We start from the raw sequence: 27,887 nt of genomic DNA, 5'->3' as shown, positions 1-27,887 counted from the left end.
TGGTTTGAATTCAGGTTTCTCTGTGTCTAACTTGAGGACACCTCTTAGAGCCTCGGTATCTTCAGCCATAAAATGGGTGTAACACTTCACAGTAGGGCCCTTGCACACAGTGGCTATCTACCACTGGGCATTTGCTTTCTTGCCTGGTGAAACTCCAGCTTACTGACATCTATAGTCTTTTGCCCCCACTCCTATACCCATTTCCACCCCTGAAGGCTCCCTATTCCTCCTTCCACCCTCCAAACCTCCCTTTCACCCAACCCCTTCCCAGCCCTTCCTCACACCTCCTCTCTCCCCCTTCCAGGCAAGTAAGTGCTAAGGACCCACCTGTGACCTCGCCCCAGGCTTCCCATGTCACCTTCTCAGTCACCTGCCCCTTGGGAACTCTAGGTAGGGTCCAGTGGGGTTTGGGGACTTGGGGACCCGGTGCATGGCAGCACTACGAGAGGAGGACTCACACAGGGGTGGCTCTGTGCTTTCAACCCCGCCTTCAGGTCATGAATGGGCGATGATACTGCAGGCCTGCTTCCATCTGAGATTTCAGGAACACTGCTGCCTCTCTGGGCCTTGGCCGAGCTGCCCGTGGTCAATGGTGTTGGCGCTCTCTTGGAGCTGAACATGCTCAGGAGGTCCAGGTACTTCAGCCTCCCCTTGGCATTGACTGGCATCTTGCTCCACAGTCTGTCAAACTGGCAGAGAAGCAGAAGTCAGTCCCAAGGGTGAGTGTCAAAGCCCAGCGGAGTCTCCGGCGGTGCCCATGAGGAGCTGAGGAGGCCAGTGAAGGCCAGCACTCACGTCGGCAGGGGTCTAGGCCCACATTGATTAAAAAAAATTGAAAAAGAAAAAAAAAAAGCCCATTTGGCCGCTGTTTGATGGAGGCCTCCGGAAGACAGGAATGGCAAAGACAAGAGGATTATTCATGGCTTCCTCAGGACATTTTTTAATTGAATTGGGCCCTGAGTGAGCAGTTGAAGGCCATTAAATGTTGTGATTAGTCACAGAGACTGAGCTGCAGTATAGAAGACTCTGGGAGGAAATGCAAATGGAAGTCCTGGCCCACCTCGGTCCCAGGGAAGCCCAGCCGGATTCATTTCTCTTCTGGGCCGGGGCCGGAGTCCTGCCACCAGCTGGCCAGACACCACTGCCCTTGGCCGCTGGGCTCGCAGCCATGGTGGGGGTCCCTGAAGGGCCAGAGCCGCCCCCATAAACTGGAAAGGGAGGCATTTGGGAACCAGAGAGAAGTGTGGGGCTTTGGGCTGGTACTGTCTGATGTCACAGGCCGTGTCCGGACCACATCAGCAGGGATGGAGCCAAGTGACTCCAGCGTCCTGCATGAGCCACTTTTGATGACTGGAGACTTTCAGGGAATTAAGAAGAGTGGTAACTTACTTCCAATTTGGTTTTTAGAGCCCCTCAGAGCTGGTGGGGCCCCAGCCTCCAGCATGAGCCAAGGGGAGTGGTGTCCCCTGAGAGGCAAGAGGAGCGGCAGCCCCCACCTTCCTGTGGGTCTTGGCTGGCGCTTCCAACCTCCACTGGGGTTTCCCTCCATTTGGTTTCCCCCAAATGATGAGAAATTCTATGGGCTCTGTTTCAAATTCTGGAAATGAAATACTGAGGTGTGAGGAAGAGACGGAGAATGGTCCAGGCCCCAAAAAGGAAAAAAGGTTTAGTTTGGGACAATATTCTTGATTAATGTTTTAAACCTTTCATTTCACAAGGGTTGTAGCTTTGCGGGAAATTCCAAGGATGGCTCAGAGAAGTCCCTATCTGTGTGGAAGTGAGACATCTTGAGAAAATGACCATGTAGTCTCAGGGAGACTCCATTGTCACCAAGGGCAGTAATCACCCCCAAACAGGAGGAGGCCATGCTCCCTGTCTCCTTCCAGGAAAGAGACAAACCCCAAACCCCCAGGACAGGTGACCGATACTCTTCTCTACTCCCCTCCCCCCACCTTGTGCTGGAGCCCCCTCTGCAGGTGACATCTCCCTGCCTGGCCCTGAAGCTCTCTGAAGCTCGTCTGAGGTTCCTCTTTAAATGTTGACCACCTCACAAAAGAGCCGGCATGCAGCAGGTGCTCTAGAAATGTTTGCTCCACTGCTTAAAGATGATCAGAGGGTGGGTAAGACCTTTTAAAAATGAAGAGAGACAGCCGGTGCGAAGCCATATTGCAATCATATTCATCATGAAGGGCTTTAAGGAAGCAGAGCAAGATCCTATAAGAGGAAGAGGGCTACCGAGGACTCTCCTGTCCTCCTGTGTTAGTGACACTGGGGAGGAAGGAGGAGGAAGGTCATCTTATCAAAGGGAAATGCAAAGCAGGGTGTGAATGCTTATGGATGAGGTGAAAACCCAAAGCATGGAAGTGAGGACATATACCAAACCACAAAGGACAACAGTGGTGTCTCCTGGTCTGGCAGGAGGGGCAGAGACTGACCAACTCCTAATGAAACTTTGTGGTGCAAAATGGAAGTCAAGGCAGGACCATGGAAATCCTCTCTTCACTAAAGGAGCCTCACCACGAAGGGCAGGATGCACACCGGTGCAGGATGGAGGCGGGCGGGGTGGGGGGGTGGCGTGGGGACAAGAGAGGCATCAGAAGACCGGAGATGGGCACCACGAGATGGCACTCCAAAATTACAGGTTTGTGAGCTGGGCACGAAACCCGGGCAAAATTCTGGTGGTTTGTGAATGAGCTGACAGCGAGTAAGTTCCCACTTCACGGTGTCAGAACGTGCACTTGCTGAAATGTCCCCTGCAAACACGGAGCTGGGAACCACCTTCTGAACACTTAAAAATATCTGGCTTTGGGGTCCATTTCTGTGATGTGGAAAGCTCCCAGAGAATCCCACTCCCATCCTAACCAGAGAAAGCAAATATCCACAAAATCAGCACCGTTCTAGAGCCCATCGGAGAGCTGAGGCTCCAGGGAGCCCAGGGGACTGAATGCCACGGAGCCCCAAGTCTCCAAGACAGCCAGACGAACCAGCTGTCATGCGTAGCAGAGCTCGGGGAGAAATTGGCTAAAACGTTGACAGATTCGTGCAGGGCAAACATGGGCTGGTGCATGAGGCTGCAATGACCAGGGGCCCAGGTACAGGGGATGCTCACACTCACACACTCTCCACCCGCCTCTGCTGCTCCCGAGAATGCACAGGACACGGGACAGATGTGCGACACTGCCCACTTCTCAGACCCTCCATTCATGGGAAGTGAAAGTCTGAAGCTGCTTGGAGTGGATGGTGGGGGGTGGGCATAGCAAACCCACTCAAGACCAAGACCCCCCCCTAGGGTAGGAAAAGAAGAAGCAAACCCTTCTGCCTCTGGGTGGGTAGGAAACCGTCTGTCAGGGCCCAGCCACAGATCTATGGCCCTGGGGGAAGGGTGCAAGCAAAGCCCTGGAGGAGGGGCGGCAACCCCAGGACCTGTACCTATACAAAGCAAAGGTCAGAGGTCAGCTGCCCCTGGAGAGGAGTAGGAAACCCTCTTGTCCAAGATCCAGGACAGAGACAAGGTGGAGTCTGATGCCACAGAGGGGCAGGAACATGGAGAACAGGCCTGGCCTAAACCAGATATACCACCATCCTGCATAAGCCTGACACTGAGTAATCAGCACCAAGAGCAGAGGAGACACATCCTGTGGGCTGAGGTGTAGGGCCCGCTAACAGCTGAGTCAGGGTACTAGTCCTGAGCAGCCGCCTGGCCCCCCCAGGCCCACACCCCACACACAGTGATGGCTGTCTCCTGCTGGAGGAGTCTGAGCCCGTGCACCGGGCACCCTCAGGGTAAGGACAGCAGCGACACACTCCAACAAAGCCCAGCTGCCGACCAGACTGACTCATTAACACCCCCATGCTCATGGCCGGACCGAAGAAGAGGTTGTGCCCATTTTTAGGCATCAACACTATTTATAACTTGACTCTATTCTTCCTTTTCAGATGATGTTGGGTTTCAATAAGAAGGAAAAAAAAATGGGGATCCCTGGGTGGTTCAGTGGTTTAGTGCCTGCCTTTGGCCCAGGGCGTGATCCTGGAGTCCCGGGATCAAGTCCTGCGTCGGGCTCCCAGCATGGAGCCTGCTTCTCCCTCCTCCTGTGTCTCTGCCTCTCTCTCTCTCTCTCTGTCTCATAAATCAATCAATCAATCAATCAATCAATCAATCTTTTTTTTTTTTAAAAAAAAGAAGGAAAAAAATTGAGATATACAAACAAAAGGAAAACTGACCCATGGCCAAGAGATACAGCAATCAATAGACAAGATTCAGAGAGGACCCCTTTGTGGGCATTATCAGGGACTTCAAACCAACTGTGGTGAATATGTTAGTGGATCTAGTAGAAAAGGTGTGTAACATGCATGAACAGATGGGCAAGAAGAGATGGAAACTATTTTTTAAAATGCACTGTCTTGGGGCAGCCCGAGTGGCTCAGCGGTTTAGCACCTGCCTTCAGCCCAGGGCATGATCCTGGGGACCCGGGATCGAGTCCCACGTTGGGCTCCCTGCATGAAGCCTGCTTCTCCCTCTGCCTGTGTCTCTGCCTCTCTCTCTCTGTATCTCTCATAAATAAATAAATAAATAAATAAATAAATAAATAAATAAAATAAAATCTTAAAAAAAAATGCACTGTCTTGAGACACCTGGGTGGCTCAGTGGTTGAGGGTCTGCCTTTGGCTCAGGGCATAATCCCCAGGTCCTGGGATCGAGTCCCGCATCAGGCTACCCACAGGAAGCCTGCTTCTCCCTCTGCCTTGTCTCCGCCTCTCTTTGTATCTATCATGAATAATTAAGTAAGTAAGTAAGTAAGTAAATAAATAAATAAATAAATTTTTAAAAAGAAGATTAAACCAGAAGTAGGAGTGGATGACAGATGTGGCTGTGTGTAGAGAGATCTGTGGGACCCTAGTGGTTCCCCCCAACCCCCATCCACAGCACCTTGCCTCTGTCCATGGCCCCTCTGTCCTTTGGGTTCCCATTGTCTATTCCCCCTTTATCCTGTGCACCCAACCTCCTCTGTTCCTAGGCTTTTACTCAGATGCCACCTTCTCAGGGAGCTTTCCCTGACTGTCCTACTCAAATGCTCCCACCCCAGTGCCCCGCCACTACCCTCTTTTCAGTGTTTAGGGGACCCTATGGCATTTCTCACCAACACCCTTCCTCACACATTCTGCTTGCTGTCTATCTGCCCCTAAAAGAGCACAGACCCCACGAGGGTGGGGTGTGCCTGTGGTGCCCACTGGTTGACAACACCTCATCTCATCCAGCATGCTTTCTGCTCCTGCTTCCAGAATGTTCCCTCCACCTGCACTGCTCTCTCCTGTCTCCTCTCAGTGGCAACTCCCATGATCCCAACATCATGTCCTCAGGGAAACCACCCTGACGTTCATTCTAGGCCGGGCCACCCCATCCCAGCAGGGAGCAGTTTGTAATGTACCGCTGGCATGTAACCTCTCTACCCGCTGTGGATGCAAGCTCAAAGGAAGCAGGGGGTAGGCCTGCCTTGGTTGCTGAGGACCTAACATCACCACTTTGTGCACAGAGGACCCCCGATAAGTGAAGGAGCAGATGCACGCTGCCTTCAGGCATTTGCTACATCATTCAGGTGGCTTTGTGTTGAAGAAGATGCAAGAGTGTCCTGTGAGCTCAGTGAGGTGACCGAGGGCTCAAGGTGGATGGGGGAGGCCAAAGTGGGGCGTGGTCAGTTCTGTCAGCTATAGGTGTGGTCAGGAAAGGGTCTCCTCAGCTCAGCTCCACCTGAGTCCTGAGAGTGGTGCCCCCTGAACTAGATGCAAGGGTGCAGGGGCAGGGAGAGATAGCAATGAGCAAAGAAGGGAAAGGCTAGGGATGCCCAGCTGGCTCAGTGGTTAAGCGCCTGCCTTCGGCCCAGGGCGTGATCCTGGAGTCCCGAGATCAAGTCCCACATCAGGCGCCCTGCATGGAGCCTGCCTCTCTTTCTACCTATGTCTCGTGATCATGGTATCTCCCCTGCCAGGTAAGTATTCTACCTATGTCTCTACCTCACTCTGTCTGTGTCTCTCATGAATAAATAAAAATCTTAAAAAAAAAAAAAAAAAAAGAAGGAGGAAAGGCTGAATTGCAGCCTGGTCGGAGGCGAAGGCACCTGGAGCTTCAAGAGTATTGTGAACTCCCGTTTCATAGGGAAAGACAATGAAGCTCAGAAAGGTTGAGTAACTTGCCCAAGGTCACACAGCTGGACAAGTGCAGATGCACAGCACTGAAACCCAGGTCTGCCTGCCTGAAGGGCTGTTTGTTCTTTGCCTGTGTTCGTCTCACCTCCGAGAGGTGTCTGTTTAAGAAATACCAATTCTGAAATGTTCAGAAATGTTTAATGGTTCCTTTCCCTAACATAGCTGCAAATACAGCCAAGTTCTCAGGCAGTTACCAGGACTGATAGAAATTGCCTCACCCAAAGAGGCTCTCTCCATGGGTCCCTATCTTCTTAAGTCATATCCAAGTTAACCCAGTTCCTATGGCCTTTTATATTGTATAACACGCTTTCAGCAGACCCACCAAGACCCATCAGTTTCCAACTCCATCTGCTCGGAAAGTCACTCTGCTTTTCTGAAAGGTTAATTACACCAAAAGGTTTCAGAAGATGTGGCACTTGCCCTACTTACAGAACTCTGTAAGTCAAGAAAGCTGACCTCTCAGATTCATGAGAGGATTTTTTTTTTTTTGTAGGACGAGATACTTTTTATAATGCAGATAAACCAAGACACGAGATCTCTACTTGGCTGCTGGTTGACATGGCTGGAGATGCCCAGTATCTACAGGGAACCCTTCTGAATGATGGCAAGAGAGGTCTAGACATGTTACAGAAGCCGAATTACTTCTGTGTCTCCCCTACAGACACTGTATCATCCAAGAAAGAAGGTCACACGGTATATGATGCATGCAAGGAGAGAATATGTGTGGATCTTTGTGGCTTTGGCTTTCTGTGTGCCAGCCCCAAATAGAGCACAATTTCTGCTAATCATCACCCAACTTAAACCATGGTACTTATGCCAGACTTTGATGCCCTTGATGATGCAGACTATATTTGAGATGTGTCTGTGTATTTTTAGAAGACAGCATTTAAAAATAAGTGCTTGATTTTGTTGGAGAGGTGGGGGGCTTGATGTGCTGGGGATGGTGGAGCTTTCCTAGTGGACAATTAAAACCCAATTCTCTGTTATAAATGCCAGATATGCCAGCATGTCATTAATTTATATCGATAATTAGAGTAAAATTTTACTCATTTAGATGAAATGAAAAATCTTTATTATTAAAACCTTTGTTAGTTGGCCCCATAGCATAACAAATGCAACTGGATTAATTTTAAAGGTTTCTATCCATTTATAGTAATGGAGAGAAGTATTTGCAAATAGCGATCTCGCTCAGCTTTGATGATCTATGGGACTAAACTGTTGGGGAAAAGCATTTTAATTTGCTTTAGCAAAAGTGATCATGATGCTTTTAAAAAAAGTGGTATTTTAGGAAACTGAAATCTGACATGCATGTTATTAATTATTAATGAATTCATTCTGTAGGGTGGGGAGTGCAGAGGCCTGAGTGGGGAGAGGGTCGGGTGTGATGATCACCCCTCCCTGTGAATACTCTTAGTCCTTAATCCTGAAACCCCAAGAAAATGAGGCCTCAGGGTAGAGTGACCCAACTTGGGAGCAGAGAGTGACCTTCCCATCCAGGAGTTGCAGGAAGCTACCGAAGCTGAGCCTGAGCAGCATCAGAGCAAGAAAGGAGGTGGGGTTACTTTTGGAAGTATTTTGGATTTCAGTTTTCACCAGAGTTATTCTCTGGGGATAGGGCACTGGCTTGTTCGATAAGTGGAGAATGCTTGTAGTGATGCATTATCTGTTGGGGAGGGAACTCTGCTTCCATGCTTAGGTCACTGGTACTCAGTGTTATCCCAGCTGTTCAGCCACTGGACCATGGGGATGGAGAATGTGGACACTAAACCGGTGACACTACCCACCCACCAGGACTTGTTGAGCACCTGGTCTGTGCCAGGCTCTGTTTTGGTGTTTGGGTCATAGTGAGATTAAGCCACCCAGGAAACTGCCCCCTCAACGGCACTAGCATTTAGTGATATTGACTGGAGTCAATAAGCAAGGCAGGCCCTCAAGATGCCATCCTGATGGGAGCTGCTCTTGGCCCTGGAAGGCCATGGAAGCCCAGTGCAGCAGGTTGCCAGAGCTAGAAAGAACATGGTTCAGTTTTTGAGGAGGAAACTGCTGAGGGCTCTGTGATGGGCAAGAGGGCCTCAGAGAGGGTGGCCTGGGTCCAGCCTGTGGGATGGGCATGTCACCAGCATGCCCGTGGCAGGATCCCCAGGGCATCTGAAAGCACTGGCAACAGAACCTGGGACAGGCAGCAAGAGGGGACGTGGGAGGTCCAGAGCAACTCACAGGCTCTTTGTTGACCTGTTCAGATGTGGGGAGAGACTGGCTGCCTCTTTGGGTCACACAGCCCAGGGATCATCCAGAGAAGGAAGAGGGAGAGTGGTCACCAGGGCTGAGTTTAATCTGATTTTAAAAATAAAAGTGATGCCGGGCACCTGGGTGGCTCAGGCGATGAAGCATCTGCCTTTAGGTCATGATCCCAGGGTCCTGGGATCCAGCCCCATGTCGGGCTCCCTTGCTCAGCAGGGAACCTGCTTCTCCCTCTCCCTCTCCCCCTCCCCCTGCTTGCGCGCTCTCTCTCTGTCGAATAAATAAAATCTTTAAAAAAAAAAGTGATATTATTTGCACCCTGATTGAAAATGTGCAATTCATACTTGTTACACAAACAAGAGGCTCCTGTGACTCCTCTTTCGTTAGCAAGACTGAAAACAAAACAAACCACCCCCCAAGCCCCTCAAGTATTTTCAAAATAGAGAACAGCCCTAAACTCTGGCCTGATGCTCATACAAGCCACTGCTGAGGATGAAGAACCAAATACATTTCTTACTTGCTCATCTGTCAGAATTTGGACATGGCGAGCACAAATGGCCCTGAATTCATCCTTGGAGGCGGTGTACGTTTTCATGGTGTCGAAGTTGTCAAACTCCTGAGCAATCGCATGGTAGTGGGAGCCCACCGCCTTGTGGAGCTGAGCCAGCAGCTCCTGGTTTGCTGTTTCCTTGGGAGGAGATGTGGGCGGTGGGCCTTTGGGCATTTTCTCAGCCCACTCGGCAGCAGTCTGGGGGGGAAAAAAGGAAGATTGATCCATTTAATAAGTAAGAAATCATCTCGTGGCTCTGGGCCCACCATCCCCGGCAGGTCCCAGGGGACCCCCAGCTTGGTGAGGAAAAGTGCCACCCAGATGTGGGTCTCAGACAGGAGCCAACCAGAGGTTAGGACTTGGCTGAAGGGGAGGCCTGGGCTCCCTCGCCATGGGGAGAGAGCCCCAATGAGTCAGGGCCACTATAAGGGAACATGTGGAGCTGGCCCTGGGGAGGGCAGACCTTTATTCTCATCCATTCACTAATTTGGTCTGTCTTTGATTCACTTCACAAACACACAGTGAGTGTCTCCTCTGAGATAAGGGAATGAACACGTCTCCGACTGCTTTTATTTCTGGACATCAGTGTAGTGGATTTATACTCAGAGCAGTTAGGACTGGAAAGGCAGTTTTGATGGTCCTTACTACGTGATGCTGCAGCACCACTGCTGGCTAAGTGTTCCCTTAAGCCTAAAACTTCGAGGCCCACAGGGATTTAATCCTGGCAAGTGCAATTTGGGGGGCTGCAGGTTGAGCGGGGCAGGGGAACAGGTCTCCTGACGCCTGGCATTCTAGACCTCTCCCTGGGACAGTCCGAGGCCCAGGGCAGGGCCTCGGGGCGCTGTCCATGGTGCCAAGGAGCCTGAAGGAGGGACGAGCTGCAGCCTGGGCTCACAGCCGCTTTCTGGAGGGAGGAGGAACAGTCTGTGGGGAAAGGGGGTAGAAATAGACCTTCTTACTGGATGTATAGGTTTATGTGCTGGCAGGAGTGCCAGGCAAGATGAGCAGGGAGGAGCCTGGGGAGGACCACAGCCCACGTTCCATATAGGGTGATGACCACTATGGTGGACAGGCAGGACAGGTGGTGGACAGGTGGGACAGCAGGAATAGCAGACAAGGAAGTTACTCAGTGATCACCAGCTGATGCTAAGATGACAAGGATGTCTGTGTTCACCCTGGGGCCAGTCAGGAGGACAGACTGAGCTCGTGATGAAGCCAGACTTGGGAGACGGGGGCTCAAAGACCAGCTATGCCCTAAGCCTCCTGTGAGAGGCCAGGGGTCAGGGGGGAGTGGGCAGGCCCAGGGAAGCAGCCCTACATCCACCTACTTGCCACGAGAAAAAGGCCCCCAGACCAGACCTGTGGTGGCTGCCTCAGCAGCTCAGCTTCTGAAGTTTGAAGAAGGGGTGAGTCTGTGGGATGGAAGGGGACACTGGGCTCCATGAAAACACACAGCTGATGATGCATGAGAGCGGTCTCCCAACCAGGGTGAATTCTGGAATCTGGTGCACTTCCTCCATCAAAACCTGTCGTGACTGTTAGCTGTAACAGCTCTCATGACTCGTAGCACTGTGCTAAGACCTTTAAAGATTTTCACATTTAATCCCCCCAACTAGTATTAAAACTTGGTCATGTCTTATTTTCAGCAATTCCACAGCAACACAGGTCTTCTGTGTTACTATCCTTTAGGATAGTATAACGCTACTTTATGAAGTTGCATCAAACACAGGATGCTGCTGGAAATATCCTCAAGAACATGACCCCACACACTTGGACCACAGCCTGTCTCATCTTCAAACACAGAAAGGTCAACAGAAGCTTTAAAATACATCCACTTGGAGCCATTCAAAGCAAGTGAATGCCTTTCTTTTCCCATTCTAGAAAATAAGACGGACCCTTTCTGCAGATATGATACATTTCCCAACAGTTACAGCTCACCTTCCATAGCTAAGCACATGGTTGTTTCCCTAAACATTCCAAGGGGTGTTGGTGTTCAGATTGCAAAGAAGCCTCCTCCTCTGGAAGGACAAGTTGTACTCAAAGTCTGTCTTGACACTTGGCACTTTGTGCCTGAGAAGGATGGGCCCCCAGTGGACACAATGGGAAGGACGTGGGTGGACAAGTCTAGGATGAGGAGGGGGAGGAGTCCTGGGTCTGAGGCCACGTTCTGCTTCTAATATGTTGTGTGGCCCTGTGCAAGCCGTTAGGCCCCTTCCCCCTTGGTTTCCTCATCTATCCAGGAGGAATAAGGGCTAACACGAGATGGGATATGCGAGAGCTCTTTGAAAGTTTCAAAACACAAAACAAATAGGAAATCCTCTCATTTTACCAACAGATATAAGAGAATTCTTACAAAGTAGATTTTGCAACCCTGGGTTAATATGGTTTCAACTCCAGAGGAAACAGAATCATTTTTAAGCACAATAGAGATTACTAAATTTGAGTATTAGAAAGGCCTGAATAGACAGGTACCCATAAAAGAAGCTGAAAAAACTGTTAAAAGAGCTACCATCTATTACTAAAAAGGTGCTAATCCTAGCTGATTTTAAGGGCAAGCTGTATCTCACTTTTAAACAACAGATAATTTTTATATTAGTCAAATTATTCCAGAACACACAAAGGAATATACAGTATTCCAACTCATTATATATTTCCCTAATTCTAAGATATGATAAACACTTGAAAAATATAAACCAACCTAATTTAGGGACACTAATGTGAAGACGTTAAAACATTTTTCAAAGACCATTAGGAATATTTAGCACCATTATTTTTAAATAAAAAATCAACGAGGGTTTATTCCAAGTATAAGAATTCTTCAAGAACCAGCAGTCCTTCCAATTCCTTACATTAGCTCACGTATTGCCAGATGGCAAAAAGGCATTTAATAAAATTCAGCATCTATTCCTGATAGAAATGGTATACAAAAGAATACAATAGCTATACCACATAGAAATGAAATGAAGCTCCTATGTGTAATACTCTCTCCCTAAGTGAGAGGATTAGTCAGACCCCATCTACAAACATATTAAATGGGTAACAAATTAAAGCATTAAGGCATTAAGGTCCGAAACAAGATAGGCACGCTCATTGTCAGTTCTATTCACATTTTTAGAGGCTCCAGCTTTCGAAATAAGACAAGAAGATGAAATAAACAGTATGGATGTTGAAAAACAAGATTCATCAGGATTTGTGGATGTGACTGTACAACTAGAAAATCCTCAGACAGTGAGTAAAGTGGCTGGAATAAAGCCAAAAATACAAAAAAGCCCTACCATTTTTGGGGCAGTAATTATAACTCATTAGAAATTGTATTGTGAAAACAACCTACACTTACGTTGCTGATAAACTCTTGAGTACTTTGGGATAAACTTCATATAAAAGCATAAGATCTACATGGGGACAGCTGTGCACGTTCTATGGAGGGGCTATCATATCAAAGCAAGGTTGGAATACAAAGGGACGTGTACTGTGATCCCAGGTGTGAAGTCTCCATTTCAAACGATCTCAGATTATAAATAAAGTTAATAAAATCCTAATAAAAATCTCAATGACTATTTGGGAGAATCATCAGACACAGGGAACTTAACGTTGATATGGGAAAATAAATGTAGAATTGCCACGAAATTCTTGGGAAAGGCTGGAAATGAAGTTTTTGACCTGTCAGATATTAAAATGCCATAAACTTGATATAATCAGAGTAGAATAGCTTGGTCTAGAAACATGCAAGGAAATCAGTGGCCACCTGCTTATTAGGCTGTTAGTGGGTGAGAAATAGGTCCCTAACTGTGGCTGAGCCAGAACACCACTAAAGTAGTAGGGAATGGTGTGGCTGACTCCAAGGCGGCTTTGGGTAAGAGTGACCTCATAAGCAAGAAAGAACATCCAAGTTCCATAAAGGAAAATTCTTTCTTGTCTTTGACTCATCAACTTCAAACCAGTCTTCTGAGGTCTCTGCCTCAGTAAACGGAGACTGTCTTCCCAGTAGCTTTAGGCCTGGAGTCACCTGTGAAATATCTACCACCACTTCCAAACCACCCACAAGTCCCGGTGGCTCTGCTTTCAGCACATTATCTGGAAGCTGACCACTCCATCCTCACCTCCTGGCCCAAGCCACCATCATCTCTTGCACCAAGGACAGCAACTGTCTTCCTGCTTCCACGCACAGTCATTTCCCTCTGTGGATGATCTTTTTAAAGTAAATGTACACGCACACACACAAGTACTAACACTTGTTCTCTCGATGGAGGGATAAGCAAGGGCAGAGCCATAATCACAGAGCCATAGTCATTTTCCTCTGAGGATGATGTTACTAAAGTGCAAATAAGATCAAGCAAAACCCTCAAAAGCCTTCACTTATTGCCCAGAGTAACAGGCAGAGCTTCACAATGGCCTTTCCCGGCCCATCCCCAATACTCTCTGACCTCACTTGTGACTCTTCCTTGCTCACTCTGCTCACAGCCACCAGGCCTCCTGCTTTGCTTCAAATGCAGCAAGTGCCTTTCTGCCTCAGGGCCTTTGCACTTGTTGTTCTCACATGTCCTTCAGGGTTTTTAGAACATTCCTGAACCACATCCCACATCCCCCTCCCCTCTTCTTGCTTGTGTTCATGGTGCTTATTGCTTTCTGATCCCCTATATATTTACGTCTTAACTGTCTTCCTCACCCTAACAGAAGAGAAACCTCATGAAGGCAAGGACTCTAGTCTTTTGTTCACTGCTGAATTCCCAAGTGCTTAGCACAGGCTTGGCACACAGTGGGATCTTGATATTTGTTCAAAGAAAGAATGAATAAACAATGCATCTATACAATGGAAAACGTCACAACCAATAAAATGAATGAAGTGGGAGGATTCCCTGCACTCTGCTCTGGGCCTGGTTAAGAAGTTCTGACCTTGACACGATGCAAAGACATGGAAATGAAAATAAGACTCAATTTTTTTCTTCTAACACATTGGCACATTTTTGATCGAAGATATCATTACTGGAATAGGTGGAATGATTTATCTGAAGCCATAAAAAGTTCCTACCTTTTGACTTAGAACCTTTCCTTTTAGGACTCTCCTTAAGGAAATAAACAAGGTGAGCTCATGGAATTATGACCATTACAGGATTATTTACAAAACTGACAAGATTTTAAAAAATTGGCAGCACTTTAGATGTCTGACAGTAGGAAAACAGTTATGGATTTCTTTTTTTTCTTTTCCTTTTTTTTTAGGATTTTACTTATGTATTTGAGAGAGTGTACGCCAGTAGGGGGGAGGAACAGACACAGAGGGAGACACAGAATTTCAAGCAGACTCCCTGTTGAGCATGAAGCCTAACGTAAAGACCCTGAGATCATGACTTGAGCTGAAATCAAGAGTTGGGCGTTTAACTAACTGAGCCACCCAGGCCAGGTGCCCCAAGATATGATATTTCTATAGGGTGGATTACAATGTAGCTATTTAGAATCTTTTAAGGAATAATTTAATAATATGGTAAAATGTTTGTGATGTACTAAGTGGAAAAGGACCATAAAGTGGTCCCAATGACCATGTGTGATGTGTGCACACACATACACATGCATAAACACACACATAAACACACACAGAGTATTAACGCTTGTTCTCTGGGTGGAGAGGGAAGCGAAGCAAAGTAAGAAGGATGACTGGAGTTCCCTAGATGGGGGCTTGCTGTCCCCGACAGTTAGGGGTCCTGATGTCTGGGGCTTGGGACAGTCTGGTTGTGAATCACACCCCTGCTCTCCACCTGTGCATAGATCTGAGTAACACCGGAGTCCTAAAGCCCCGGGGGGATGGGTGAGCACCTGTGCTGGGCACACATGTGGCACACGTGCACACACTGCCCTCACAGAGAATGAACGCTCACTGCAAGCCTGGGAGTACTGTCCTGAGTCTTTTGCGAACACTCGTGGGATGTCTGCTGTGTGCCAGGCACTCTTCTAGATACCGGGGAGGTAATCCCTACATAAGATCTCTACCCAGGTGGAGTCTGGAGGGGAAGAGAGACACCAGGGCAAAGTCTGACAGGTGTGCAGAGATTCTAAGCCGGTTGTGTGCACTTGGAAGGGGGCACTGTGCTGTGAACACAACTGGCCTCCCTCAGGAGGAGACGACTGATCTGGGAAGCAAAGGAAGTGCAGGTGCAAGTCAGCTGAAAACCCGGAGCCCAAGGCCACATCCTCACTCGGCAAGGTCAGGAGGCTGAGGGCACCTGTAGTCAGGAAAGCAATAAAGGCGGCTGGCTTGGGGATCCCTGGGTGGCGCAGCGGTTTGGCGCCTGCCTTTGGCCCAGGGCGTGATCCTGGAGACCCAGGATCGAATCCCACATCGGGCTCCCGGTGCATGGAGCCTGCTTCTCCCTCTTCCTGTGTCTCTGCCTCTCTTTCTCTCTGTAACTATCATAAATAAATAAAAATTAAAAAAATAAAATAAAATAAAATGTTTAAAAAAAAAAAAAAAAAGGCGGCTGGCTTGCAAAGTCAGGGCTCTTCCCACAGGCCCTGAGCCAAAGCCGGAGGCCCCCCACCCTCTCCTGGGCCAGGAGGGCGGGATGGCCAGGGGCACACACGGACACTCTCAAGGAGAACAAAGCAGCACGATTTCCTGCCCAGGCACATAAGCGTGTGGGTGACTAAAACTTCTCACCAAGGTAGTTTTGCTGACAGAAATGTTCTTCTGGGGCACCTGGGTGGCTCGGTGGTTGAGCATCTGCCTTTGGCTCAGGTCATGACCTGGGGTCCTGGGATCGAGTCCCACATCAGGCTCCCTGATGCCTCTGCTTCTCCCTCTGCCTCTCTCTCTGTGTTTCTCATGAATAAATAAATAAAATCTTTAAAAAATTCTTCTGCTGCCTGCAAAAATAATTATTGTGTGTTCACTGCAGGAAACTCAGGAACTACAAAAACAGTACAAAGAATAAACAGAGATCACCAATAACGCCACTCCCTGCGGCACCACCATCATCCCCTCGGTGACCAGGGATGCACCGCTGACCTGGGGGTCCCTGGGCCCACAGACATGACCGTCCTGCTCCTCTTGCCACGTGGCCCAGAGCTCGCCGGCCTGTCAGGGGCAAAGCCTCCTGGCTCTTCCATCAGGGCACATAGGAGCGGAATCTGTTAGGCGCCCATATTCTGGTTCTCGTCCTGCTTTTTAACAAAGCCACTCAGCCACCAAACAGCCTCGCTCCGAGTGACTGAAGACGCCAGGGAAGAACAGATGGCTCTTGGTCTGGCGCTTTTGTGTCCCTGGCACTTCTCACGTGATCATTATATCTGAATGGGGAAAAAATAGTGCTTTTTTCTATAACTAGAAGGAATGTTTCTCCTAATCAGAAAAGACACCACTATCTTCTGATGCAAATGTCACTTTTCAATACTAACTAGGCTTTCCATAAAAGGCATCCTCAGGCTAGGATTAGAGCTGTGACACCAAGAACTACAGGGTAGGGACCAGGCGTTGGGCACCCACCTTTGTCCACACTGTTGTCTGGAACAGGAACCGCAGAGCCTGCCCCTTGTGCTCCCACCCGTGGCCTCTCATCTGACACCTGTCTGCACACCTGGCTGTTCTGGACACTTTTAAAAAACAACAATAATAATAAAAAAAAAAGTGGAATCTTACATATCATAGGTCTGACCCAATTAGAGAAGGAGTAACATATATTGAAGGAATTTTCTCTCATCTACTCAAGGGCATTCATGGAGCCTTGTTTTACCAAACAATTGTCCCTCTTGATGTTGCAGAGAAATATGGACCACCACGGCCAAGAAAAGAACTCCTGGTCCCTTCTGTGACTTTATAATGTTAGCAGAATATGTAGAAGAAATCAGGTCCCAATAAATGAAGCACACAATCATCAAAGAGCCTATAAATAACACGGAGTGCTTTTCAGTTTCAAATGGATCCATAATCTCATTTAGTAAAAAGCACGGCACAGTTTTACAGTCTAAACCTGTGGTTCTAAACCCTGCCATTGCATGGAATCACCCAAGAGGCTGCCCCTGTGAGTGGGGGTCAGAGGGAGGAGATCTGGGGTGGAGAGGGTCAGAGGGAGGCAGCCTGGGTGGAGGGGGGTCAAAGGGAGGAGGTCTCGGTGGGGGTCAGAGGGAAGAAGTCTGGGTGGGGGTCAGAGGGAGGTGGCCTGGGTCGGTGGGGGTCAGAGGGAGGAGGTTTAGGTGGGGGTCAGAGGGAGGAAGTCTGGGTGGGGGTCAGAGGGAGGTGGCCTGGGTGGATAGCAGTCAGAGGGAGGAAGTCTGGGTGGGGGTCATAGAGAAGCGAGCACGGGCCTACACTGAATTCATCTGGGGCCCATGCCTTCCATCCAGCTCCAGGGCTCTTCTCTGTCCTGCAGCCTGGTATCTCTGACACAGTCTTGGGCACTGACTGGGGTCTCTCCCAGCGCACACAGCTTCCGGCTGAAGAGCTGGGGAGAGCCCTGCAGGCACAGTGCTGGGATCCCTAGCCCATGTCCCTCCTCCCAGGCCAGGTCAGACCTGCCATCTCTGTGTACCTGGCGCCAGCACGTGAAGAAGGGGCCGGCCTGCCCGGCTGCTGCGGGAGCACAGCTGGAGCAGCGGCCCTGGTAACCTCAGTCACAGACCTGGATGGAGTATCGCAGCCAGGGACACTGCTCAGGCAGTGGGTGCCGTGGAGGGCGAGGACAGTCACCATCAACCAAGGGCTCTGGGGCTGGCCAGAGCTGAATGGAGCTAAGCTCTGCCTTTTTCTTGTGACTTGAGGAAGACACACACCCCTCTTTGCCTCATTTTCCTCCCAGGGATAAAAACAAAACCATCTCAAAAGGCAGGCCCGGGATTTCAACAAAATGACACTACACTGTGCTTGGCCCCATGCCTGGCAAACATGGGCCACCGTTCTTGCTGCTGCTGCTCCTGGGGGCTGTTATTCCAGATATTTCTGCCTGAGTCTGACAGACCTGGGTTTGAGTCCCAGCTTCCGGCTAACACGTTTCTATGTGAGTAATCACAGAGGCAACCTGGCCCATGCTAGTGCCTGTAGGTCAAGCCACCTGCCAGGGTGGTGGAAGCCAGGTCGGAGATGTGGTCACGTACCCCAGGAGCCTGGGCAGGAGCCCAGGTACATGAAGCCCTGGTCTTCTGACCAGCTGCCCTGGGCACTGGGCAGCAGAGGGTGCTAGAGGCAGAGTCACAGGCTCAGATTTAGGATGGCTGAGTAACAGCACTGCTCTGATATCCTCTGGCTGGTGACTTCAAGGAAGTCACTTCATTTCTCTGGGGGTTGGTTCTCCATCTGTAAAGCAATGATAGCCACAGCACTGGAAGAGAAGTGCCCTGGAGGAATCATCCAGGAGAAACCTGACACAATCGGGGAGCACACCATCCATTCCAGGAAGGCACTGTACCAACCCGTCTGAGATAAAGATGAATTAGCCTGTCTCTGCTGCAGAAATGCACAATTGAAGGGGTGGGGGGAGCTCCAAGTGAGAAGCTTGCTGACCTAGCCCAAACCTGACCAAACCAAGGGGAGGGAGCAGCACCTGGGGAAAGAGTTAAGCTGATCGCAAGAACCAGCTGGAGACAGGATGTGCTCCAGAGGGTTAACTGGGTTTGTTAGCTCACATGCTATGTATCATACTCTTCTTCCAACAGTTTGAAAAGGGAATGATTCCAGAAAAGAGCCTCCTAGCATCCTGTCAAGTTATGTCCAGCCACGATCTTGGCTAACTCATGAAATCAACTTTCCACTAAGTCATATTCCAAACAACTCTTCTAGATAACAGGAAGAGAGAACACAATACGGAAGAGGTGGACTGTTGTCGAATAATCCAGGAGAGTAGGAAACAGAGGTACGCATACATTATTTCCTGCGGAATACTGCATTCAAGGCTCACTCTTCACAACTCTCTCTGTGTCCATGTCCTTTGCCATGTGACTTTGGGGTTCCTCCCACTGAAGAAGGTGGGAATATGGCTTTGGATTCAGCTATGGGACTTGCTTTGGGCAAGGGAATGTCAGCAAGTATAATGTGGCCAAAGAATATAAAAAGCACTTGTGTGACTGGGCAAGCCCTCCTGTGCCGGGGGCGCTGCCTTGAGAACAGGCCCTGGGCACAGCACTGGCCTGAGGAGGTGAGAATACGTGGACCAGAGATGTCCCAGGCAAGCCAACCGAGCTGGGCTCGCCTGGATCAGCCACCCTACACAGGCAAAAATGGAATAAATGCTCATTGTCATGGAGGTTTTGTGGTTGTTTGTTACCTACTGATAGCTGACCAATACAGCTCTGAAGGTCTAGTTAATAAGAAATAAAAATGGGTGAACTCAGAGTATAGAGAAAAGAAGTAAGCTATTTGGCTCCGATGGTTTTTTGGCTATTGGTGTTCCTTGACGATGGATAGTGGACCCATTGCTTGGGTCCTTTTCGACTGGAGCAAAAGGCCAGACAACATGGTTAGCAAGTCCATTCCAGCTGTCGGATGAGAAATATGCTGGCATATTTCACTATAATGAAGGTTAAAATTAGCTAATCAGACTGCATGATTCTTCCCCTAAGTTTTGTTCTGAATACTTAGGGATACAATTACATAGTTTTTCTATGATTCCTTATAGGAGAAAAAAAAAAATCCTAAAACTCAGAGTAAGAATATAGCAGGTAGCAAGACTCCTAATTAGAAATATTCAGTAAAGAACTCCTCCACTTCCTCTTAAAGAATAGCACAATTACTTCTAAGAATTGAAAAATTGCTTCATTTGATCAAATATTTTGATTAGCAAAGAAATTAATTGTACTGTATCTTCATTTGTATTTACAGTGAATAAATGAATGTTAAAAATAACAACAGTAGCAAAACTGCCTGTCAAAAAACAAAAAACAAAAAAATAGAACATAAAAAACCCAGATGAATATAAAGTGGAAGCTCTGTGTGCAAGCACACTGCCATAGACCCTTACCGCCAGACCGAGAGCCCCCCCCACACACACGCACGTGACAGCAGACTCTTGTCTATCAGGAGGTCTTGAGATTTGAGTGATCAGTGAATTGGTGCTGATAACCCAGCATGCTGTCTGCCGAAGTTGGGGAACGATACTAGAATTCCAGGCATAGACAAGGTTTCCCGGTGGCATGACCACTGCCCAGACCTGAGATCTCTTACCATGCCAGAATTCTTTATGGGCAACAAACAACGGTCAGTTCAAAGATGCTTCCTTTGGAAAGGCTGCAACCAAGACCAGCTTCTGGTCATCTGAACAAAGGTTTCCCTGAGACCCAGTGCTGGAGGCCACCCCTCACTGCACCTCCATCATGCAGCTGCTTGGCTAGGGTATTACAGAAGTTTCTCTAATTCTCGAATTGCCCTGTTGTTGTTTTTTAAATTTTATTTTTATTTTTTTAAAGATTTTATTTACCTATTCATGAGAGACACACAGATTGAGAGAGAGAGGCAGAGACACAGTCAGAGGGAGAAGCAGGCCCCATGCAGGGAGCCTGACGTGGGGCTCGATCCAGGGTCCCCAGGATCACACCCCGGGCTTCAGGAGGCACTAAACCGCTGCGCCACCAGGGCTGCCCTGCCCTGTTGTTTAGACAGAGTAAGCAGGCCTGGGCTTTGAGAGGTCAGGACTCTCCTGCGGTTGGTCCCCAGGCTACTCTCCTGACGGTGATAGAGCTCAAGATGGTCTGATGTCAAAGCTATGCTCTTCCCACTCCATCATGATTCCAGCCACCTACCACATGCATGAGAACTCAAGCACCTACCAGTAATAGGAAGGTGACAACTCACACATACGATGAGGGCTTAGCTGCTGTGCATCAGGCACTGGTCCAGGCCCAGGGAACAGGGTTAGTGGAGGGCAGGCTGACTCCCTGCCCTAGAGGAACTGGAGCTTTTGGAGATGCCTGAGGAAGCAAGCAAGGAGGAGAGACATGCCCTGAGCCTGCCTCCCAGAGCCCTTCTCCCTCTCCCCTCATCTCAAGTCATGCTAGTCATGCCACAGGGTGGGCCTTTCCCCACCTGCGTCCCTGCACATGCGGGTCCCTGTGCCCAGGAAGCCCCATCTCCCAACATCCAGACTTGGCGCAAACTCATCAAAACTGTTTGCACCTGTCTTTGCCCTGATGATGTAGAGTAAATCCTCCTTCTCCTTCGGTTCCAAGCTCACTTCTGTCCTACAGCTCGGCACTCACAAAGGATTTATCTGGATGCCTTTGCAAACGCCCAATTCACAAACCCTTCAGTAGCGTGAAATTGCCATAAAATGCAGAGAAATAAAGCAAACATTGGAGCCACCCCTTCGACCCTTTAATGATTCAATAAACTCATGGATGAAGTCATTTATGAAACTATTAAAATAAATTCTTCCACTCAAATAAATTCCACACCATATAATCACATCATTACTAAACATTAAATGTTACACATGCACTCACCGAAGTAGGAGAGAATAAAAAAATAATGAATGCAAACATTTGGGGTTTGCTCTGTTCAGAACCATGCAAAGCTCTTTCCACATCAACCCACTTAACCCAAGTAGCAGCCCCACGGAGTGGACGTGAGGACGGCTCCCATCTGCCAAGTAGGACTCTTGAAGAGCGTGGGCCTGCTGGCCCCGCACTAGCTGTGTGACCAGGAATGGATGCTGTAATCCCTCTGTACCTCACTTTCTCAACCACAAGATATGGATAATAATACTACCCACACCTTAAAAGGCTGTTAGGAGGTTGGCTTGGACCAGTGCGCGGCTCCAGAGCAATATGCGCATCCACAGGGATGCTGGAATCTGACTGCGGGTGACAAGATGGCCATAACTGGCCAAGTACAATCACTAAAGGGGTGGGTGCCTTGCTCTTTCCTCTTCATCTCTCGGCTTGGGCCATCCAAATTCAGGCCTCCGAAAAAGGCAAGAGATGGAACTTTCTGGTTTGCATACCAATGGTCACAGCCCTTTCTGCCGGAGCAGTAGTCACTCCCAGGTTGAGTGTGTCTACTTTTCTTCCCACCTGCCCAGCCCCCAGGGCGGGTCCAGTGCCTGGCACACATTCTTATCCATTTGTGCTGAATATCGAAAGTTAAGATTCTTTCAGCTGAACGGGGCATCTAAAGCCAGAGCATAAATAGCTCACCTACAAGTTAAACACCTAGGCATAGGACAAAAACGAAGACACTCGTGCCATCTATATTTTGGATTTTCTCCACAAGACTTCTTTGGGACAATGACTTCTTGGGTTGACTCCTGGCTTCCTGATATGGTCATGACCTTGTACAATCAATGGTACAATTCAACTCTGGTTCTTAAATGACTCATTGTAATTAAATTAGACTGTCGTGGCTCTGGAGGGACAAATGAATGGGGGCCTGCTTGGACTGGCCGGGCCACAGTCCATCTATTCTGAATACCTAGGTGCCATCCCACTGAGGCTAGGAATCAAGAAAGGATGCCAACTCAGATTGGAGAGGGCACGCTTGTGGAAGTGTTTTGAGAATGCCAGAAGGAGCAACAGACACAGGGTGGAGCCTTGGAGGAGCTAGGATACAGGTGGACAACAGCCAGTCCCTGCCCCCCAGGAGCACGGAATGTTTGGGTCTGAGAAAATTTACTCAAACTTATAGTAACTACCTTACTAGAGATTCAATTTGGGTATGCCTTCTTCCAAACCTTGCAGACTGGACATGATCACATCATTGTCTGCCTGAAATAGTTTGAGAGGGGGTCTGTTAGATGGAGAAGAGGGGACAACGTGACCACCCAGGGAGAAGCCAGCCTGGCGTGGCGCCCTGCACATTTCTGCCAGGGGCATCAGAAACCAGGCCATGCTCCCTTTGGTGGCCATCCCTGTCCTGCTTCCAGCAGTATCCTACCTGGCAGCTGCTAGAACAGAGCGCCCAGCCCCAAATCCTTCCCGGGAGGTGGCTCCAAACCCAGGCGCCACCCAGGATGTGTGGGTGGAGGAGCCATAACAGATGCAGATCTGGGATAGTTTTTAACCTTGAAAGAAAGATGCTGTGTATGCCAAGTGGCAGTCAAGGTTAGCAGGTTGTACACCTAATTCTTTATCTCTTGGAACAATGTTATTTTCATTCTGTGGCTTTTATCATTACAGATGGCTTTTAGTGGGCTGTCCGCATTAGTGCAAATATTGGGTCAGCACTAGGACTGGTGCGACGCCAATGCTCAGAGGAAAGACATTTGCTTGTGCCAAGGTACCAGGACTCTCCACCAGTAGGGCGGACAGATAGTTCACCAGAGTCAAAGGCCCAGGGAGGGGAGGTGGATGGGTCCTGTCTGTCTGGTTCTATGAGGTGCCACCGATATTCAAGCTTGGGTGATAGTATTCCTCTTCCTCCAGCTTAGGCACGGTGAGCCCAAAAGTCCCTCCCCCTGGCCTGTCACCAAGGCCACCCCAAGTGCCTGAGTCGGCCTGAGCTCCCCCTCACATCCTGCCACATCCTCAGTGGTCTCTAGAACAACATTGGTAAATGTTGGTTGGCAAGTAGAGAGCAAGCGAAATTTAGAGGAAACATTTAAAAATCACTGAAATTATATCAAGAGGACTTACCCTTTTTTGCCATCAGGAGCAAGAGTAAATAACAGTAATGATACATCTTAATACTTTACTTAATTCATCCCCAATAATCTTAGAGCTCTTTCTTGAAAAGGGAACTCCCCCATTTTTTATCCATTCATTAAAAATACATGGACACCATTATATTTACAATAAAAAGAAAGATAAATCGAAGTAACACTGTTGGCAACTAACATAAATACAATGTTCATAAAAGATTACAAACATTTTGATGGCTTTACAGTTCCTTCTGCGGTTAAAAACTACAATCTTAAATTCTCTCTCGGAAAAGCCCGTCTTCAGATTATTTAACATCCCACTGAATGACTTTGAAGGCTGTATATTATAAACACAAAGTAAGGGAAGATCTCATTGGCTCTCCGTGCAGTATGATGTGACAAAATAATTACTCTGCCTTAAATAAGGATGCGTTTTGTTAAAAAAAATTCCATTATTTCCATGGTAATAAAGTAGAGAGATTTTATATGGGTTTCTGGTATGTCTTTTAAAAATTCTATTTCTGCTCTGAGCGGTATGTTTATATTCACAGAAGATACTGAAAGTGCACTTTAAGACTTAAGAGAAATGTTAAGCAAGAATGATTTTCTAAAAACAAGGTGATCCACTATATTTTGCACATAGCATTTCGAATGTAAAATGTTTTCCCCAGAAGTGAAAAAGGAGTATTTGCCAAGGATGGAAATTCAGATAATGTTTTCACCCAGTTTGTGGGAATCATATGCAAAAGGTACCAAAGCTGTCATTCAGTATTTGTCCTTTGTCTTCTTTTAAACTAAGCCACTGGGTAAGATCTCAGTTTCGCTTCTTTGATGCACCCTAGGTGACCGTTCTCATCTGGGGGTGTGATGGTGTGGCAGGAGCAGGGAGGCAAATGCCTTGCTCCTGTCTGCAAAGAGGGGTCCCCTTCCTTTCCCCCAGCTCAAAGGTCTCTGGGACCACAGGAAACCCTAAGAGTGGCTCTTAAAGCCGAGTGTGGCACCACAGGAACCAAGCCTGGGCTGGGGCAGGTGGATCTGCACTGGCCCCGGGCCTGTGACCCCTGCTTTGAGTGGTGCTTAATGAAGCAGCAGAAGGAGCGAGGAGGAGAACACGCACCACGGTGGAGCTGCGTACCAGGATCCGAAATTAATGCAGCATCTGTTCTGAGAAGCGCTCAGATGATTTTCACATGTCATGTGTGACAGGCATATGAGACAGCAGATCAATAGAAGTTTTGGAGGACAGATTTAGCAGGCTCTCCAATATAAGAAACGTATTGTGAGTAGGTGTAAAATTGTCATCTCTACTCTCTGCATACTTTCAATCTACTCAAGGCCTTACAAAACATGTTAACTACAATTCCAGTTGTTCCTTTTCCAAGAACGGACTGGGTTTGGCGAGGGATTATTCACGGTGAACCTCCTTTGCAAGAAGCGGTGCCGGCTGTCTTAATTACATTTTGGTGATCTCCTTTTAATTACTTGCCTCCCGTGCGTCCCCTAGAGGGAAAGGATGACTGGTATCATATTTAATGAGCGTGAGGAGGATGCATTAACTATTCCTATTATTTGTTACTTCTTTTCCTTCTACTAAAAACACCAGCCCAGGATGAAACTTTAGAAATGTCATGATGAAGACAGGCTCGGCTCTCCCACAGCCTCCTCCCCATTCCAGCCACCTCGACTAAGCTAACTCAAGTCCTTGCTCAGACGTCTCACTGATCTCAAAGGGACTAAGCTCTGGTGCAAAGATCAAAGGGCAGGGGTGCTGGTCTGTCCCTGCCACCACCTCCGCAGCCATCTGCAGATAAGCAGGAAGAAGGAAAACCCCCACATGGCTTGCTCTGCCTCAGGCCGCCCATGGTCACACCACATCAAGGGCCCACACCCCACACTCTCATGCTTTCAGCCTAGAAGTCCCTTGATCTGCCTGTCCTCCTGGCTAGCGCACCTCTGCCCAAGGATAGGCTTCTCAACAAAACCAAGGAAGAGCAGGAGGAAGGCCATGAGGTGGGCCCCAGTGGTGCCATCGGTGCCCCCAGCCCGGGCTCTTCTGGCCCAGTATACCTGCGCCTGTCCCTAAGCACCTTCCCCATCATCACTCACACTTCAATTAATCAGAATGCCTCCCCACAACAATGTTCAGCTCAGTGTTTTCAGAGGTGAAGGAGACGCTTTGAAGGAAATCAGGACACATTAGGGAAGCAAGCTGGCAACACGTGAAGCTTTACCCTCAGTAGGGTAATTCCAGAGTGGGCAGAGATGCTTGTGGAGACCCATGAGGGAGGAAGGCTGTGACCACACTGAGGCTGGAGCCCTCCCTCCACTGGCGGGCCGGATGGCCTCTGGACACCGGGCTGCAGTGAGGACTCCAGACCGTCAGGCACTAAGCCGCTAAGAGGGTCTGGACTCACACTTCCGAGTGCTCACTACTAGGGGCACACCAGCAGCGTTACCAGGTACCTGCAGGGCCAACACCAGGGGACGGACTCAACCCATTAGCACAGCCCTGTTCCAGCAAACCACCCTCTCCTGCTTTCTTCCTTCCAGAAGCCAGGAAACTGGGGTCATTCCTGACCCTCACTCCCTCACATAGCGTGGATCAGCAAAGCCTGTCTGTTGTACTTTGTGTCTAGAATGGAGCCACGCTGGCAGCAGCTCTCCCCCGGGCCGTGAGCTGCCTCCCTGCTCTGGCCCTTGGCCTCATGGTTTCTTCTCCACGCAGCTGCCACAGTGACTTTTCTAAAGTGTAAGTCAGGTCACCATTCTCCTTGGCCCCACATCATGATGCTCCTTCAGCCCTTGCTTCTGTATGTTACTGAGAGTCAAAGGCATGACAGTCATTTACCATGACCCCAAACGACAAGGCGCCTGTCCCATCCCTCCCCGACTGCATTTCCTTCTCTCAGGCCGAGGGCAGCCACACATCAAGCTGATGCGATACCCTCCTTGGACTAGTTGTGCCCCCTGATGCCCCTCCCCTAGAGATCACCTGCTCCCTCCCTCACCTCCTCTGGCTCTCCACAGCAGCCTTTTCAGACACTCTCTCTTTCTGTCCTGCTTTATTTTTCTTGGCAGCATGTACTGGAATCTGCACAGGATACATTTCTCAGTTTGGCTCTCCCCGCTCCCTAGAACACAAGCCCCTGGAAGGCAGGGACCATGTCAGTTTGGTCCACTGCTGGCCCAGCACCAGCCCAGTGCCAGCACATGGCAGGCCCACAGGAAGCACTGCTGGATGGAGGAGTGAGCAGATCCACGCAATGGGATGGCACACATCGAAGGCAATCTACGTTCTAGAGAAGAATCAATAGCATGGAAGAGGCCACTGACAGCGCAGTAAGTGAAACAGCAGGCTCCAGGGGAGACCCTGTGGGGGGATCTGGAGGAGAGGAGGGGAAGCAGGGTGAGAAGGCGAGGCCTCATGTCTCTACCCACTGGTCTGTGAACAGCGTCCGGGAGGGTTGTTTAGGAAACTGAAGGGTGACCCAGAGGTAAGAAGGATGCAGCCACTCTGGAAAACAGTATGGAGCTTCTTCAAAATGTTAAAATGAAGGTATCCTATGACCCAGCAATTGCACCACTGGGTATTTACCCCAAAGATAGAAATGTAGTGATTCAAGGGGCACCTGCACCCCAATGTTTATAGCAGCAATGTGCACAATAGCCAAACTATGGAAAGAGCCTAGATGTCCATCGATAGATGAAAGGTTAAAAAAGATGTTGTGTACACACACACACAATGGAATATCACTTATCCATCAGAAAAAAAATTTACCATTTGCAAACGATGTGAGTGGAACTGGAGGGTATTCTGCTAAGCAAAATAAGTCAATCAGAGAAAGACAATTCTATGATTTCACTCATACTTGGAATTTATGAAACAAAACAGATGAACATAGGGAAAGGGAGGGAAAAATAAGATGAAATCAGAGAGGGAGACAAAGCATAAGAGACTCTTAACTCTAGGAAATAAACTAAGGGTCACTGGAGGTGAGGTGGGGGGACGGGGTAACTGGGTGATGGGCATTAGGAGGGCACGTGATGGAATGAGCACTGGGTGTTATATAAGACTGCTGCTTCACTGACCTCTACCTCTGAAACCAATAATACACCATATGTTAAATAATTGAATTTAAATAAAATTTTAAAAAAGAAGATTTGCAGCAGCAACAAGTTACAGTGACTGCTTTACAGGGAGCAGGGCTGAGGGGTGAAGAGTTGATCCAGTGATCTCTCCTTTTAATGCTCTCTCCACCATTCAATTTCCTCTCCATAGGGCATATATTACTTTGATATAAATACAAAATGATTGTTTAAAAAAAAGAGTCTTGTAAGAATTGAGAAAA

General features: G+C 48.6%; 1 protein-coding gene and 1 long non-coding RNA gene across 8 annotated transcripts in view; one reads left to right on the top strand and one right to left on the bottom strand.

Annotated features, from left to right (window-relative positions):
- Nucleotides 1-27,887, bottom strand: part of EFCAB6 (EF-hand calcium binding domain 6) — a 234,318-nt gene that overhangs the window by 9,803 nt on the left and 196,628 nt on the right. For 6 of the 7 annotated variants that reach the window (XM_038550277.1, XM_038550279.1, XM_038550276.1 and 3 more), the window contains 2 exons: nucleotides 8,960-9,190; nucleotides 459-689 (listed from right to left, as the gene is read on the bottom strand). In XM_038550277.1, the coding sequence (XP_038406205.1) occupies nucleotides 459-689; nucleotides 8,960-9,190 (462 nt within the window). The remainder of the gene's footprint in view (nucleotides 1-458; nucleotides 690-8,959; nucleotides 9,191-27,887) is intronic. The other variant, XM_038550280.1, reaches the window with a different exon arrangement.
- On the top strand, nucleotides 17,871-19,215 carry LOC119873618. The gene is made up of 2 exons (XR_005365526.1): nucleotides 17,871-17,973; nucleotides 18,629-19,215. It is a non-coding gene; the product is annotated as an uncharacterized LOC119873618 (long non-coding RNA).

The sequence above is a fragment of the Canis lupus genome, chromosome 10, assembly GCF_011100685.1.
Source record: "Canis lupus familiaris isolate Mischka breed German Shepherd chromosome 10, alternate assembly UU_Cfam_GSD_1.0, whole genome shotgun sequence".
Classification (NCBI taxonomy): Eukaryota; Metazoa; Chordata; class Mammalia; order Carnivora; family Canidae; genus Canis; species Canis lupus.
Note: the sequence above shows the minus strand (reverse complement) of the source record. Positions and strands in the feature narration are given on the sequence as shown.